This window comes from Physella acuta, unplaced genomic scaffold (genome assembly GCF_028476545.2).
Source record: "Physella acuta isolate Inbredline_101_S28 unplaced genomic scaffold, ASM2847654v3 ptg000471l, whole genome shotgun sequence".
NCBI classification, from domain to species: Eukaryota; Metazoa; Mollusca; class Gastropoda; family Physidae; genus Physella; species Physella acuta.
The window spans coordinates 101928-119242 of NW_026731990.1; the positions used below are offsets into that span (position 1 = coordinate 101928).

Consider the following 17315-nt stretch of genomic DNA (forward strand, 5'->3'; position numbering starts at 1 on the left):
GCTAATTCATTGATGTAGCTGTCCAACCCTTATTGTCTACGTCCATAACATGTTTCAACAAAACTATATTTGCCCTAACCTTTATGTATGCGCCAAGCTCTTGCACTAATACTATTTTTTCCTAAATTGTGTGTCCCCCCCCCCCGCCCCCACAGGCTGTCCGACCGGGTACTACGGTGCTGGGTGCACCACGCCCTGCTCTACAGCCTGTGCTAACCAACACTGCGACCCGTTGTCAGGGAAATGTAACGAGGGCTGCGTCGATGGTTACAGGGGGGACAACTGTGATATGAGTAAGATCATTTTTTTTTAAAATGTTATAATTAATGTATACCATGATTACCCTATACCTTCTTTATAGCAGAGTTATGAAGCATTTTCACTTTTTTGCACTATAGTAAATATAGTGATACTAAATAACAAAAACAAACGTTTTGAAAACAATTCATTTTTTTTTTTATTATTTAGCTATGAAAAATCAAGAGTCTTTTTAATACCTCAAGAATATTTTTTAATTTAATTTCAAGATTTTTTTTTCAAGTAGCACGTCATGGTACATTGATTCAGGACACTGGAGTTCGTTTCCCGTTTAGACTGAGCCCCCTCAGCGCTAATGAGTACCTTGATCTATTGGTTCTTCTTCTTCGTTTTTAATTGTAGTTTTGAATTTCCCTCCAACATAATTGAGTACATTGTACTTTAGGTTTCATATACTACCATCAAAGACCTGCATAGTCAAATACGCAGCAACTAACTGAAAGTAAAAAGAACAAAAAATTATTCTATTCATTGACCAAACGTGTATAAATATGTAACAAATTTATATATACATATATATTTTTCATTAAAGCGTGCAGTGATGGTTTCTACGGACCCCAGTGTGGGTACCTCTGCTCAGTCAAGTGTGAGAACCGCGAGTGTAATCACGTGACAGGGGCCTGTACTCGAGGCTGCACGCCTGGGTTTAAGGGGGATAACTGCGAAACTAGTAAGTTGTGAACAAAGTGTTACAAATGAAACTGAACATGCTGAAACAGTCAGACATTATATACGTTTCTGATGTTAAAGCATCAAAATAGTTCAAAGAAACTAAAGTTATATGACGTAATAATCTAAAAATAATAAGAACTTAATGACATCTTGAAATTGTGAATGTGCGCGGGGAGGGGGTAGTTGTATGTATGTATGTTTGTGTGTAGGTCTATATATGTATATGTACATGTATATATACATGTATATATATATATATATATATATATATATATATATATATATATATATATATATATATATATATATATGTGACCGAGCGTAGTTGCATCTTCTGCTCGACAACGCCAAATGTAACGAGTCTATTTGCCTGTAGTGCCAAATGTTAACGAGTCTAACCACTCATTCTACACAACATCGACCACAGTATAGATACTCGAAGATGCAGGTTCACTATTGATCCTTTTATTACATGAATCAAAGAAATGCTTCACAATAATATAATGAATCAAAAGAAATGCTTCACAATAATAGTCTGAATCAACTGACCCCCAACAGTCCTCACTAGTCTTCACATAACTGAATGCACATGTCTATCGTCCTTATTAACACAATACGGCTAACCCGTTCAATAACCAACTTGATACTGATCCTGTCACTGTCTCTGATACTCCTCTTACTGACTGACTGACTGATCCATCCCCACTCTCCTGTTCTCAGCCGTCGCCTTCCTATATATCCCTTCGTATTCGTAATCGTATTCGGTTCTATCATAGTTATGTTCAATCCGAATATCTCGCCTTCCGATTACTACGCAGTTGTCTCATCAGTCCGATCAATAGAACACCTGCACTGTTACATCAGCCAAGTCGTGTCAAAGTTGACAGCGGCTGGTCGTATCCTTCCAAAATACGCCGTGGCTTTATGATCGTTATCAGTTGCATCAGACTGTAATACGTTGTTAACCATAGTATGGTAACTACCCTAGTTACATCCACCCCCGCCTTTTTTTTGTGTGTTTTCAACCACAAACAACGCTTGGCAGGTGCACTCCTTCAAAGTCAAAAGCACCGCCGTAAAAAAACAAGTTAATTAAAAAAGTCTAGTGACATTTATGCGCAATTTCCTTATGTTATCTAAAAATAGCTCTGACGTATAATGCTGGGATGCGTTCAAGCTAGAAGAACAATCGGTTTGTAGGTGTTTTTGTAATTTTAAAATTTGTGACCAAACGAGAGGATATTTTTGAAAACTTTCTTCGGCAATATTGCTCTAAATTATGGCAGGAATCGATTGGTACATGTTTCAAGTCGCTAAGTGGTCTGGTTGACGAGATATGGGCCAAAAACTGCTTTTTTTCGAGGTTTTTTGGCTTTTCCGGGAAATACATGAAAGAAACCCGGAATTTTTATGGCCTATGCTCATTCTTGTAACTTGCTTAACATAATTGCTTTTGGAACTAGTCATCGATATTGCTTCGTTGAGGAGGAGATACGACTTAAAGCCCGGACACACATTCATCCATACATTCATCCATCCATCCATCCATCCAGAAATGACGCGTTAATAAACGCAATTCTCCAGAATGGAAATTGCGCTAAAAATTATTGTTCCACTCACTGTCAATGTCGTCACATTCGTAAAAGATTGACAGTTATCCCCATTTCACATATCAAATGTGTCTTCATCATATTCCTCAGACACAAAGCAGTTCTAGAATTCACATCCACCTTTTTTCGTTTGGTGCCTTCACCAGTTCACTTTTATGACTATTTGAACAGTCTGTTCTCATACCAGCGCGACCATGAAAGAATTGATGGTTGCTGACGAAAAATTTCGTATTCTTTCTGTTTCTCAAACTTCTCCGCGGACCACTTATCTGATGGTCTACTGTCTCTCTGCTTCTGGGAGGAACGGGATCCTCTTTGTTGCCGTTATCCTCCACTTGTGTATCGCTGTTGTGCTGTTGATGGTGACATGGTTCCGGGATGGGTATGTGAATTTCCGTTATAGTTTCCGGTTCCCTAATTGTCTTAGGTTTCCTTGTGTGTAACTGCTCTTCTTGACTATGCCAATATTTCTTTAATTGAGCAATATTCGCCCACCGATCCGGTTTGGTGTGATTGATGGGTCTTATCTTAAAGGGGCCACCTGCTACTTTAGGCATCTCCACGACTTGCCATATCTCCTGTCCCCAGAGGTCGTGGATTTTGTTTCTGCCTAACGGGTGGCTACGCAGTAATACCCTGTCGTTCAGTTTGAGTGGCGGGTCCTTTGTCTGTACCGGCGGTTCCCTTCGCCGTGCTTCATGTTCTAGTCTTTCCTGTACTACCCTGTACATTTCTCTAATTCGTCTCATATGTTCATTCACATATTCTAGTGCGGTGTATGAGCCAGTCATACTTTCCTTTTTCCCTAGGAACAAGTCAAGAGGGAGTCGAGCCTCCCGTCCGAACAGTAACATGTGTGGCGAAAAGCCGGTTGTGGCATGGGGGGTGCAGTTGTATAGATATACCAACTCTGGGAGAAAATCAGGCCAACGTTTTTTCTGTTCAGGTTCTAGAGTACGCAGCAAATCATGCATGCTGCGGTTGAACCGCTCGCACTGTCCGTTTCCTTTCGGATTAAATGTGGTTGTTCTAGATTTGTTGATCCCGTAGTGGCTGCACAGTTGGTTAATTACTTCTGACTCAAAGGCCCTTCCTTGGTCAGAGTGTAATTGTCTTGGTATGCCATATTTGATGAACCAATGTTCTATTAAGACCTTTGCCACTGTTTTGGCCGTCTGATCTCGTGTGGGCACCGCAACAGTCCATTTGGTGAATACATCAGTCATTACCAACACATGTTCCGTCCCATCCGATGATTGCTCCAACGACGTAAAGTCCATAGCCACAATCTCTAGTGGTTTTGTCGCCAGTAAGTGTCCTGATGGCTGTCTCATTTTAACAACTGGCATTTTCGCATGCTGACACCTCACACAAGCCTCACAATGGCGTTTGACCTCCATCTCCATATTGGGCCAGTAACACCTCCGTCGTAATATTTTGTGCGTCCTGTCCTGACCCTGGTGTCCTGCCCTGTCATGTGCCAACCTTAGCACTTCTTCTCGTAACTGTCCAGGCACCACCACCTGGTGTATTGTCCCATCTATTTGGTCATGAATTCTCCGCATGAGAACACCATCCTTTATACTGAGACGGTCCCACTGACTCAGTAGTTTCTTTGTTTCCCGACCAAACTGTTCTCTTTCCCTTCTTATTGGGAATTTTTGTTCCTGGACGTGTTTCAACAGCGGCTGTAAGCCACTATCCGTTCTCTGGGCATCTCTTATCTCTTTGTGATTAAGGCAATTAAAATCACTAATGTCCATATGTCCGGGCTCTGTGGATATGTGCTCCACCCCGGTCTGCCAGTTTTGCATCACTTGCACCCCGTGAGGGATATCTGTTGACGCTCTGACCTCACATATTCCTGTCAGCGTTTCTTCCTCATCGCCCGGTCTCTCGTAAGGATTCCTTGATAAGGCGTCCGCATTGCCATTGGACCGCCCCGGGCGATATTTTATCTCCAGGTCAAAGAGTGCCAATTCTGCTGCCCATCGCTGTTCGATGGATCCCAACTTTGCTGTCTTTAGGTGACTGAGGGGGTTATTGTCAGTGTATACCACACATTTAGCACCTAATAGATAGTCCCTGAATTTTTCAGTCACAGCCCATTTTAATGTCAAAAGTTCTAGTTTCATGGCGCTGTAATTTGTCATGTTCTTCTCTGATTCCTTCAGAGCTCGACTGGCATACGCAATAACCCTGAAACCTTGCTCTTGTTGTTGTGATAGCACAGCTCCCAGACCTTTAGAGCTGGCGTCAATTTCTAGCCGAAATGGTTTGTCAAAGTCTGCGTATCCTAATATCGGCGCCTCTGTCAAAGCATTTTTCAGTAGCTTAAACGAGTTCAGGCATTCCTCAGTCCATAATTCACCTATCAGTTGTGTTTTGCCTTTCTTTTTCTCCTTACTGTGTTTCTTTGTCATTTTGTTTACCAAGTCATGCAACGGTGCGGCAATTTTTGCAAAACCAGGTACAAATTTTCTATTTTCTTCTTCAGATAACAGACACTCTAAAGATGAACATTTCTCCTGTGCTTTTAATTTGCATGAACTTTCGCTACCCAGTTTCATGGTTAACCTTGAGATCTCATTATTGAGTCTACCAATTTCTTCCTTATCATCATTTTTCTTCTTAGCCAACAAATTGTTCACTTGAAACTTTTCAACATTCAAGTTCATTTCACAGTTCATTTTTTCAATATCTGATAATTTCTCTTCGAGTCTTGTTTGAGACTCTTTCATTGTTTGTTTCCTTTTGTTTCTTACGCCATAACCTCGCCGCTCTGTAGCCTTGACCTGCCTTACAGAGGGCGATCGTTTCACCGGACAGTACCGTGCCATATGTCCGGGTTGTGAGCAGGACAAGCAAATTGGTCGACCTTCAGCCGTCCACCGGAGCGATGGACCGGCAGGTCGCGGCTGTCCAACCTGTCCCTGTTTTGTCCCGTTTTTGCCCTGATTCTCAGCTGTTGCCCTGCTTTCTAACCTCTCCAATCGTTGGTCAACCTTATCCAGGTGGGCCAACAGTTGAGCCATCATGGTTTCCATCGTGCCGGTCCCTGTGGGTGGGGATTGTTTCTGTTCCGGCACAGAGACTTTCTCTACCGAACAGTTCGATTGGTCCTCATCCTCGGACCTGCTGAGTTCCTGACCTGAAGGAAGGTCAACTGCGGGTCTTTGTAGACCTCTTCTTTCAACTCTCTCCTTAAGATCGGGGTTGCTAGCCCCTCGATGAAATGGTCCCTCAGTAGGCGCACATCAATGTCAGGTGTTTTGCCCTTTACCGAATCAAAGGCCCTGTTCATTCGGTGTGAATACTCCATCACACTCTCCGCCATTCTCTGCTTTAAGCCTACGAACCCCGATAGCAGTTGCGATCCCGACCGTCTCTCCCCAAAGGTCTCCATAATTAGATCCAGCACCTTATCTGGATCTGATTGGATGGTTTTATCGTGGCATTTGACCTCTGCCCTAACCGTCTCTCCTATACTGCCCATCAGCAGTCTTAATCTTTCCTCTGGTGACATGTATCTCGAGGCCCAGGCCGCTTTGACCTCTTCACTGAACCTGTTGGTTAAAGCTGGATCACCGTCCCCGTAAAATTTGTTAATGTGGGACTCTCTGGGCAGGACCACAATATGGGTCTGCTTCTCGTCCAGAGTAGACATTATAATTTTTATTCCTTGAGTAAAAAAAGAAAAGACCTTTCTTACCGTGTGTGTATGAAAAATTTTCCTCGTTCCTCAATTTTCACTGTTCCTGAATGTCCGAATTCACACACACACGAAACACAGTTATGAACTGAATCTAGGTTGATAATGGGTGCCCAAAGCGGCTGGTCTAATTGAATCATCCTGTCCGCAGCGCCAAATGTGACCGAGCGTAGTTGCATCTTCTGCTCGACAACGCCAAATGTAACGAGTCTATTTGCCTGTAGTGCCAAATGTTAACGAGTCTAACCACTCATTCTACACAACATCGACCACAGTATAGATACTCGAAGATGCAGGTTCACTATTGATCCTTTTATTACATGAATCAAAGAAATGCTTCACAATAATATAATGAATCAAAAGAAATGCTTCACAATAATAGTCTGAATCAACTGACCCCCAACAGTCCTCACTAGTCTCATAACTGAATGCACATGTCTATCGTCCTTATTAACACAATACGGCTAACCCGTTCAATAACCAACTTGATACTGATCCTGTCACTGTCTCTGATACTCCTCTTACTGACTGACTGACTGATCCATCCCCACTCTCCTGTTCTCAGCCGTCGCCTTCCTATATATCCCTTCGTATTCGTAATCGTATTCGGTTCTATCATAGTTATGTTCAATCCGAATATCTCGCCTTCCGATTACTACGCAGTTGTCTCATCAGTCCGATCAATAGAACACCTGCACTGTTACATCAGCCAAGTCGTGTCAAAGTTGACAGCGGCTTGTCGTATCCTTCCAAAATACGCCGTGGCTTTATGATCGTTATCAGTTGCATCAGACTGTAATACGTTGTTAACCATAGTATGGTAACTACCCTAGTTACATATATATATATATATATATATATATATATATATATATATATATATATATATATATATATATATATAATATATATATATATATATATATATATATATATATATATATATATATATATATATATATATATATATATATATATGTAGATATATATGTATATGTATATATATATATATATATATATATATATATATATATATATATATATATATATATATATATATATATATATATATATATATATATATATATATATATATATATATATATGTATATATATATATATCTATGTATATATATATATGTTTGTATATATATATATATATATATATATATATATATATATATATATATATATATATATATATATATATGTAGATACGTATATCTGTATATAAGTTGTTTCCCAGCCATACGACAGAAACAATTCGTACACACTATACCTATTTATCTTTATTGGGTTTTATTTAAAATTAAATAATGTAAGAATTAAGGAAGATTTTTACAATGATGTTTTTAATTGTATCTGTCTATAGACTGTGATCGAGGCTTTTACGGAGTAAACTGTAGCTCCGCCTGTTCAAGTAACTGCACTAATAGTGCATGTCATCACGTATCGGCCATCTGTCTGGAGGGGTGTGTTCCTGGGTACGTGGGGAGCAGGTGTGATAGAGGTGAGTAGACAGGTGTGATAGAGGTGAGTAGACAGATGTGATAGAGGTGAGTAGACAGGTGGGTCAGGTGTGTAGACGTGGTGACAGGTGAGTAGACAGGTGTAAAAGGTGAGTAGACAGGTGGTACAGGTGGGTAGACAGGTGGGACTGGTGTGTAGACAGGTGGGACAGGTGTGAGGATAGGTGGGACAGGTGTGTAGACAGGTGATACGGGTTTGTAGACAGGTGAGTAGACATGTATGACAGGTGGGTAGACAGGTGTGACAGGTGGGTAGACAGGTGTGAAAGAGGTGAGTAGACAGGTGGGACAGGTGTGTAGACAGGTGATACAGGTTTGTAGACAGGTGAGTAGACATGTGTGACAGGTGGGTAGACAGGTGTGACAGGTGGGTAGACAGGTGTGACAGACGAGTAGACAGGTGTGACAGGTGAGTAGACAATTGTGATAGGTCAGTAGACATGTGTGACAGGTCAGTAGACAGGTGTGACAGGTGAGTAAATTAGTTGGACAGGTGAGTAGACAGGTGTGACAGATGAGCAGACAGGTGTGACAGGTGAGTAGACAGGTGTGACAGGTGAGTAGACAGGTGTGACAGGTGAGTAGACAATTGTGATAGGTCAGTGGACATGTGTGACAGGTCAGTAGACAGGTGTGACAGGTGAGTAAATTAGTTGGACAGGTGAGTAGACAGGTGTGACAGATGAGCAGACAGGTGTGACAGGTGAGTAGACAGGTGTGACAGGTGAGTAGACAGGTGTGACAGGTGAGTAGACAATTGTGATAGGTCAGTAGACATGTGTGACAGGTCAGTAGACAGGTGTGACAGGTCAGTAGACAATTGTGATAGGTCAGTAGACATGTGTGACAGGTCAGTAGACAGGTGTGACAGGTGAGTAGACAATTGTGATAGGTCAGTAGACAGGTGTGACAGGTGAGTAGACAGGTGTGACAGGTCAGTAGACAGGTGTGACAGGTGAGTAGACAATTGTGATAGGTCAGTAGACAGGTGTGACAGGTGAGTAAATTAGTTGGACAGGTGAGTAGACAGGTGTGACAGGTGAGTAGACAGGTGTGACAGATGAGTAGACAGATGCGACAGGTTAGTAGACAGGTGATAGGTGAGTAGACAGGTGTGATAGGTGAGTAGACAGGTGTGATAGGTCAGTAGACAGGTGTGACAGTGATTAAACAGGTGTAATAGGTGAGTTGACATGTGGGACTGGTGAGTAGACAGGTGTGATAGGTGAGTAAATTAGTTGGACAGGTGAGTAGACAGGTGGGACATGTGAGTAGACAGGTATGACAGGTAGGTAGACATGTGTTTTAGGTCAGTTGTCAGGTGTGATGGGTGAACAGACAGTTGAGTACACATGTGTGACAGGTGAGTTGACAGGTTGTGCAGGTGTTTAGACATGTGTGACACTTGAGTAGACAGATGAGTAGATAGGTGAGTAGACAGGTGAGTAGACAGGTGTGATAGAGGTGAGTAGACAGGTGTGTGAGGGGAATAGACAAGTGTGACAGGAGTAGGCATGCGGTACAGGTTAGACAGTTAAGTAGACAGGTGCGACAGGTGAGTAGACATACATACATTGCCCAGTTATTTCCATGTAACCAATCGTCCTTCCAGAATGTTCTAAAGGCACCCACGGTCCGGGCTGTCAGTCCTACTGCTCCAAGAACTGTCTCAACAGGGCGTGCCATCACGTGACGGGAAACTGTCTCGAAGGGTGTGTCTCCGGTCTATTTGGTGACAGGTGTGAAAAAGGTGGGCGGTCTTAAATTAATTAATAATTAACGCTACTAAATTTGCATTTATACAAAAATAGATGTATAGCATAATATTAAAAAATGAGCTAATGCAATACCATATTTGAAGATTATATTCTAACTTATCCCTATTGTTGACCAAGGCTACATGCGGAAAACTAATTTTACTAGTCAATCTATTGTCTTTTTTTCTAGTCAATCTATAAAGTCTTTTTACAAGTGTATCTATAATGCCTTTTACTTGTGTATCTATAATGTCTTTTTTTACTAATTTATATATAATGTCTTTCTACTAGTGTATTTATGTCTTTTTACTACTCTATCGATAAAGTCATTTTACTTGTGTTTATATAATGACTTTTTACTACTCTATCTATAAAGCTTTTGTACTAGTGTATAATATATAAAGTCTTTTTACTACTCTATCTATAAATATCTTTTACTAGTCTATCAATAAAGTCTTTTTACACGCAGTGGCGGAACTAGAAAAAAAAGGGCCACCCCGCAAAAACATTTTTTAGGCCCCCCCCCATATATATATATATATATATATATATTATATATATATATATATATATATATATATATATATATATATATATATACATATATATATATATATATATATATATATATATATATATATATATATATATATATATATATATATATATATACAAACACTAAATATGTACATAGGATACTCATTACTGGCCTGTTCGGGTTTTTAATTAATACAAATTACAACATTTCGTCATGTATGTAAGTGCGTTACTCTGTTTTAAAATTAAACTTTTATCTCTGATAAAAGACCTCTTACATATAACATTCGTTCGGTCAACAGAATATAAAACATGAAAGCTTTGTATAAGTAATGGTGTCTCGTGTTATGTTTATTTTTATGTTTTTTTGTATTTATATTATTAATCTTAAATACCTTTCCTTTTTATACAATGTCATTCTTTAGTAAGTAGTAAAAAAATAACAATTAAGAGAAGTAATTGCTTTTTAATTTGTTTAGTACAAATCTATTAAAAGGAGCTTGTTAGCACCCCTATTTGATTGTTTAAAAAGGGAAATAAGTCATGGAAGTGGCTTGAACGTTTGCTTATCTTTGATAAGTTCGATTGTAGGAGAAAGAGGACTCGGCTTTCACAGCGGTTTATAAAAAAAGGGAAAAAGAATATACAAGAGCGTGGGGTGGTGTCTATATAATAAAGATAATCCAACTGCAGCTACAGTAATCTTTTTACAAAACGACCATCAAGTCAAAAATGCAAGAAAATTAATTTTTTTTTAACTATAAAAAAATTATTATGGTCGGCCGTGGGCCCCTAAATGGCGTGGGCCCCCCCGCATTGCGGGGTCTGGCGGCACTGTAGTTCCGCCCCTGTTTACACGTGTACCTATCAAGTCTTTCTATTACTCTATCTATAAAGTCGGTTTACTAGTGTATCTATAATGTCTTGTAATGGGTAACATCTTGATAAAAGCTAAGGAGCTAAGGTTAGGCATAAAATTAGTATCCTTGACAATCATAAATTACCTATCCAATTTTTTTAATTAACAAAACTAGATATTGGTGTGTAAGGCTGGTGTTTGGGTTAATAAGAATCAATAAAGACCAAGTAGTGTGCAACTCAGTCGAGAAAACTTCTTAGTTTTAGTTAGGGGTTAACTATTAATGACGTTATGTTTTGTTGTTTTTTTTTTTGACGTTATTTACCTTCCACTCTTCATTGTCAAACATCATCAAAAAGGACAGACACACCCTCCCTAAAATGACAGCAAACCTCACCATAATAGGGTTTTTAAAATATCAATTTCTTTGAAAACTCACTGAGCTCTTTGAAACAGTGAGTATACCAATACATTTCTATAACAATGCACACAACCAGTCGTTTTAAAACCGAAATAAATGCTGAAATTCAATTTCTAGCATTACTTTTTAATAAACAAAAAAAGTGTCGCCATACTTTCTACCCCCCTTCCCCACTCGTCACACATCGTCACAACCACTTCCGCCCCCCCCCCTCTACTCCTTAATCATCTACGAATGTGACGTCCTTTACATACGATCCTTTATAAAGATTGAAGACTGTCTTTTATTACCCCGTTGCTAGGTTGCAAGATCGGCTTCTACGGGGCGGGCTGTAACATCCGGTGCCCTCCGAACTGTGTCAACGCCACGTGCGACTACATCACTGGCAAGTGCCCGTACGGCTGCGCATCCGGTTACCAAGGCGACGTATGTGACCAGGGTAGGAGCTGTCAATCATTATTCCTTATCATGAACTAGTAGTTTACAGGAGCTGTAAATCACTATTCTTTAGCCTGAACTAGTGGTTGACTTGTTTACCCGCATAGTTCATGAAAGTCAATGAACTTGTACAGCTAGTAAAAGAGAGATCGAACTAAGTAATGCAAACATAAAGGTGTGTTCAACTTACGACATGTTTTTATACATGTCTAGAAAACAAAAACAACTTCGCAATAAATGAGTAGATTCCCCCCACACCTATACATGTTCTGAAATGACCGAGTTTTTTTCTATACATGTATAGTATACATGTCTAGAAAAATTACTTTACAATAAGTGAGTAGGTTCCCCCCCCCCCCATACATGTTCTAAAATGACCGAGTTCTTTTTCTAGAAGTGTATGGTATATATGTCGCAAGTATAAACGCTGTGTTTTGATGTGTTTCTTTAACATAACGGGGTCTCTTTGTTTAGCCTTATTTCAGCAGGCCTTTTATCAAATAAGTAACCGAACAATACATCAAATTCTTATAAATTACACGAACAAAATTATTATACAAAATATTTATTATTATTGCGAAGTCTCATCAAGGATTATTTATTAAGAAAGTATCACCATTTTTACCGGCAAACAAAAACTGATCAGCTCTACTTCCTCTGTTCCAGAGTGTGTCATAGGTCTATACGGTGCCAACTGTGCCCAGGCCTGCTCATCCAGGTGTACTGAAGGCCTCTGCCACTCCGTTACCGGATACTGCAAGCGAGGCTGTATCATTGGTTACCAAGGAGACCAGTGCGAAGAAGGTATCTAGTCATCATTTAACTATCTTTACATAGATCAAGGTTTCTTTCAGACATTTTTCTTTTGGGTGTACGTTAAGAGATTGTGTTGAGATCAGGGGTGTTAAAGTTACAAGTTTAGGGGGTTTAGTAAGGGGTCATCCATAAATGACGTCACGCTTTTTTTGACGATTTTTACCTCCCCCCCCCCTCCCCTCCGTCACAAAAAGCCAGACGGAAACCGATGGACTCTTCTTCACCTTCGCAATTTACCGTCTGCTTTGAAAGGGTACTTTGCTATTGATAAATTAATTTCTAGCTTACATGTGTAGTTTTGACGACAATACAAAGGCGTGGAGATGGGGGGTGGGGGGGGGCGGACCGCCGCACCGGGTGACACAATTTAGGGGAGTGACACCAAGGCAAAATTTAGCAAAACATATAGAGAAAACTTTGAGAGGAGTGGGGTGCAAATCGAAAGTTTGATGTGGGGGTGCAAATCAAAAGTTTGAGGGGAGGTGCAAATCAAAAATATGTCCCCGAGAGGGTCGCTGCGCCTCGGGGGGGGGGGTGACACCATTAAGTGCCGCACCGGGTGACACCCGACTTCGCTACGCCACTGCGACAATACAATAACCTCTCACTTTTACCGAATTATATGTTACGCCAGTCAATTGATTTTTATAAAGTTTATCATATAGAAGAGCAATACATTTAACAGACAGTTAGTATCAATACAATAAAATGGGTTAACAAATACGAGTAATGTACTACTTGTTCTTTTAGATATTGTGTACCATCGTATTTTTTTTTACCATTTGACTGTATATAGACCACCATCTTAATTGTTGTTTTAAATAATTATGCATTTCAATTGTCTGCTCCTGCTTGTCTACAGACTGCAGCATTGGTACCTACGGCCTGGGCTGCAAACAAAAGTGCTCCCCTAAGTGTGTGGGCCTTGTATGTCACGCCGAGACGGGCCACTGCCTCAAGGGTTGTGCCGACAACTTCTGGGGTGTTGACTGTAGTCTAGGTAGGTTTGGTCTGCGTTCATTCTCTAGTCTAGCTGTGTTGTAATTGGGTGTTGGACTGCGGGCCGCATCCGGTCAATAAATAATGTCTGAGAGCTTTGTTAAAAAGCCTATTTCTTATCATAACAACAGAAAGAGTTTTATTTATTTATATTTATATTTTTCATTATGGTACTGAAATTATGTGTTATATAAAAAATAACGATTTTTTTTGTGTTTCTTATAATTAAGGATATTTAAAAATGAGTATTATCACTTACTATGAAAAATAATCAAAACATTAAATAATATTTTTATTTAAAATTTCAGCCGGTGATTTCAACGAAAATCCTGAAAGCGAAAAGCAGAAATTTTATAACGAGCTATCGGGTAGGTTACAAAACAGACGACTTTAACGTGTGGAGGGTATGAGAGAGGGGATGGGGTTCCCCGTAATACATATTTCAACTACTACTTAATGCCGTAATGTGTACAGTATGTAGGTCCAGAACCTGCTCCTGATTAAAAAGTCGAATTTATTCTGTCAATCAACTCTCATTGAACAAATCATTATATCCGTGTAATATTTTCACTTCTTTTTTTATCCTCAAACTGTTGTAGAACATATGTGTCCTATATAATGTGCTTATTTTTTGTGTGTATCCAGTGGCGTCACAAAGCAGGGGCGGGGGTGCAGTCCGCACCGGGTTACACCATTTAGTGCGAAAAATTGTAAAACATTATGTCAAAATAAAATATTTTATTAAGTTAATATTACAAAAAAGTAAGAGGGGTGACATCAAACTAAAAATGAAAAATTGTTGTCATGAGGTGGGGTTGACACCCCCAGTTACCGCACCGGGTAACACCCGAACTAGTAACGCCACTGTGTACATCTCTGTATCATTATTTTTCTTGCACACTATTTTTTGCACACCTCCACAGCGGAGAGTCGCAGTATACTGTTGTACACGCTAATGAACCAGTACGAGGAGACACTAGAGCGAGCCCAGATGGAGATCAAGCGAGGACGTCGACAGAGGAATGAACTGAAGGAATTGCTGGGGGGAAAACCTTGACGACTTTAGTTGTTTCACGTGAAGGAGAGTGCTGTGATAAGAATATCCTACCATCTGGCGAATTTACTGGTTTAATACAGGGAAATTTAAGAAGCTTTAAGATTTATTTATTTTTATTCATTCTTATTAAGTTTCTGATTCGCGGGGTATTTTTTTTTTTGCAAGATGTGTTTGTGATTGGCTAAAAAAATGTGTCTTCAATTGATTTATTGCTTGATTGATTTGATAGTGAACTGGTTCATTTAGTAGTAACAGAAAGTGGAACCCCTGACCAGACGTCCATCTTGTCCAAACTAGGTGTTGAGATCAGTGTTTCTTCCAGACTTTTTTCTCCTGAGGGACACCTGAGATTTATTTTTATTTTATTGGGGGGGGGGGGGGTGGATACTGTTAAAAGTATATCCCCCCTCACCAGAAAAGATGCCTGGAAGAAACTCTGGTTGAGATACACAAGGGGGGGGTGAACGTCAAGTGGCTGGAAACATGGGTGAGCGATTCCTAACCCTGATTTAATCTGCGTAGATGTGGGAAGGCGTGGCCTAAGAGGTAGAGCGCTAGGTTGCTAACCCGAAATTCTCGAGTTCGAATCCGGGTCCATGTATTCTAAAGAACGTCCCTGAGTCCACCCAGCTGTTATAGTACCTGAGTAAACTCTGCTGGGCAACGTGCTGACCACACCTGCCGAGGTCAAGCAACATGAACTCTACTTCATCTGGCGAATTCATCGCTCGGTCTAAAGAGGTTTCTCTACTTAATTTACCTAGATACTGTTCCAGTTTGCTTGCCTTATGAACAAAAGCATGAGCCCGTATTAACGATCGGTATATTTATAGCGACCGAATATGATGTTCTTATAAATGTGTATGCATGTTTGATTAGTATGCTAAGATTGAGCAAATAATTGCTGTATATTTTCAATGATGTCTCATAAAATAAAGCTCATTTTTTTTTAAATTGATCAATGTTTTCTATCAAATTTTCAAATTAATTTGTGTCGTTATTGTAAACAAAACTGATCGGAAGTAATTTCTACAACTTTAAAAAAGTTGAATTATTATATGTGTTTTAAACCGAACTAATGTTATTTAATTTGAGTAAACAGTTGATTTTCTGCACTGTGAACATGGTTTAATACAGTAGAGAAAAATAAGAAAACAATTCTCACTGAAGAATGGAATTCGGGTGAAGAAGGTGATGATGTATAGGCCATTCGATAAGCAAACCGACACCTAGTAGTACAAGACAAGACATGTCTTAGGGGACCAAGACAAAAACCGGAGACCAAAATACCTGGTGCAAAGAAAATATGAAAGCCATACATCTAACTCTTGACAGAGTAGGAATGTAACGGAAATAAATAGCAAAGGACCGAACATCATGATAGTGTGGTGTAAAGTTACTATTTAACTCGAAGGTTGGAACATTCTATTACATTTTAATTAAATATAAATAAAACGGATTTAAATTCTACATATTACATACTAAATAATTTTTCGTGTGTTATGAATATTACTATATTACTATACATTTATTGTAAATGGCGCATGCTACTTATGATTTAAAAGGCGAAGAAGAAGAATATAAATATAAGTAGGAGTTGTTAAAGAGATGTTGACAGCATTACACAGCGACCTATCATATTTCCCTCACAATTTGTTTGCACAAAGTGTTAGTGTTTATTGTTTTAAGCGTTATATTTATACACACAATTAAAAACAATTTAAATTTAGCGTTAGTTTTAATCACAACAAATAATTACACATTTTTTTTTTAAAACATAATGTGAACACACTTAAAGCAGGTTAATTATGAGCACGTCATTTGATTTGTAATATATCCTTTAGCAGTTATTGGAATATATCCATTAGAAAATTTTTATATCGTTGACAGTATAGCTGCTGCTATATTAACAATTCCAATAACTGCTGTTATATTGCCTTCTTTAACCCTTAAGAAGGCCAATAACTGCTTTTATATTCACGTCTTCAACCCTTAACAAGGCCAATAACTGCTGTTATATTCATGTCTTTAACCCTTAACAAGGCCAATAACTGCTGTTATATTCACGTCTTTAACCCTTAACAAGGCCAATAACTGCTGTTATATTGCCTTCTTAAACCCTTAACAAGGCCAATAACTGCTGTTATATTCACGTCTTCAACCCTTAACAAGGCCAATAACTGCTGTTATATTCACGTCTTCAACCCTTAACAAGGCCAATAACTGCTTTTATATTCACGTCTTCAACCCTTAACAAGGCCAATAACTGCTGTTATATTCACGTCTTCAACCCTTAACAAGGCCAATAACTGCTTTTATATTCACGTCTTCAACCCTTAACAAGGCCAATAACTGCTTTTATATTCACGTCTTTAACCCTTACGAAGGCCAATAACTGCTGTTATATTCACGTCTTCAACCCTTAACAAGGCCAATAACTGCTTTTATATTCACGTCTTCTACCCTTAACAAGGCCAATAACTGCTGTTATATTCACGTCTTCAACCCTTAACAAGGCCAATAACTGCTTTTATATTCACGTCTTCAACCCTTAACAAGGCCAATAACTGCTTTTATATTCACGTCTTCA

General features: G+C 39.3%; 1 protein-coding gene across 1 annotated transcript; it reads left to right on the forward strand.

The window, feature by feature from the left end:
- Positions 1-181: 181 nt before the first annotated feature.
- Positions 182-14768, forward strand: LOC131943874 (multiple epidermal growth factor-like domains protein 6). Its single transcript, XM_059304175.1, has 9 exons — positions 182-293; positions 851-988; positions 7685-7822; positions 9454-9591; positions 11717-11854; positions 12520-12657; positions 13532-13669; positions 13977-14036; positions 14592-14768. Exons 1-9 carry the CDS (start codon positions 290-292, stop codon positions 14723-14725), a joined length of 1026 nt encoding a protein of 341 aa, XP_059160158.1. The 5' UTR covers positions 182-289; the 3' UTR covers positions 14726-14768.
- The last annotated feature ends 2547 nt before the right edge of the window (positions 14769-17315 follow it).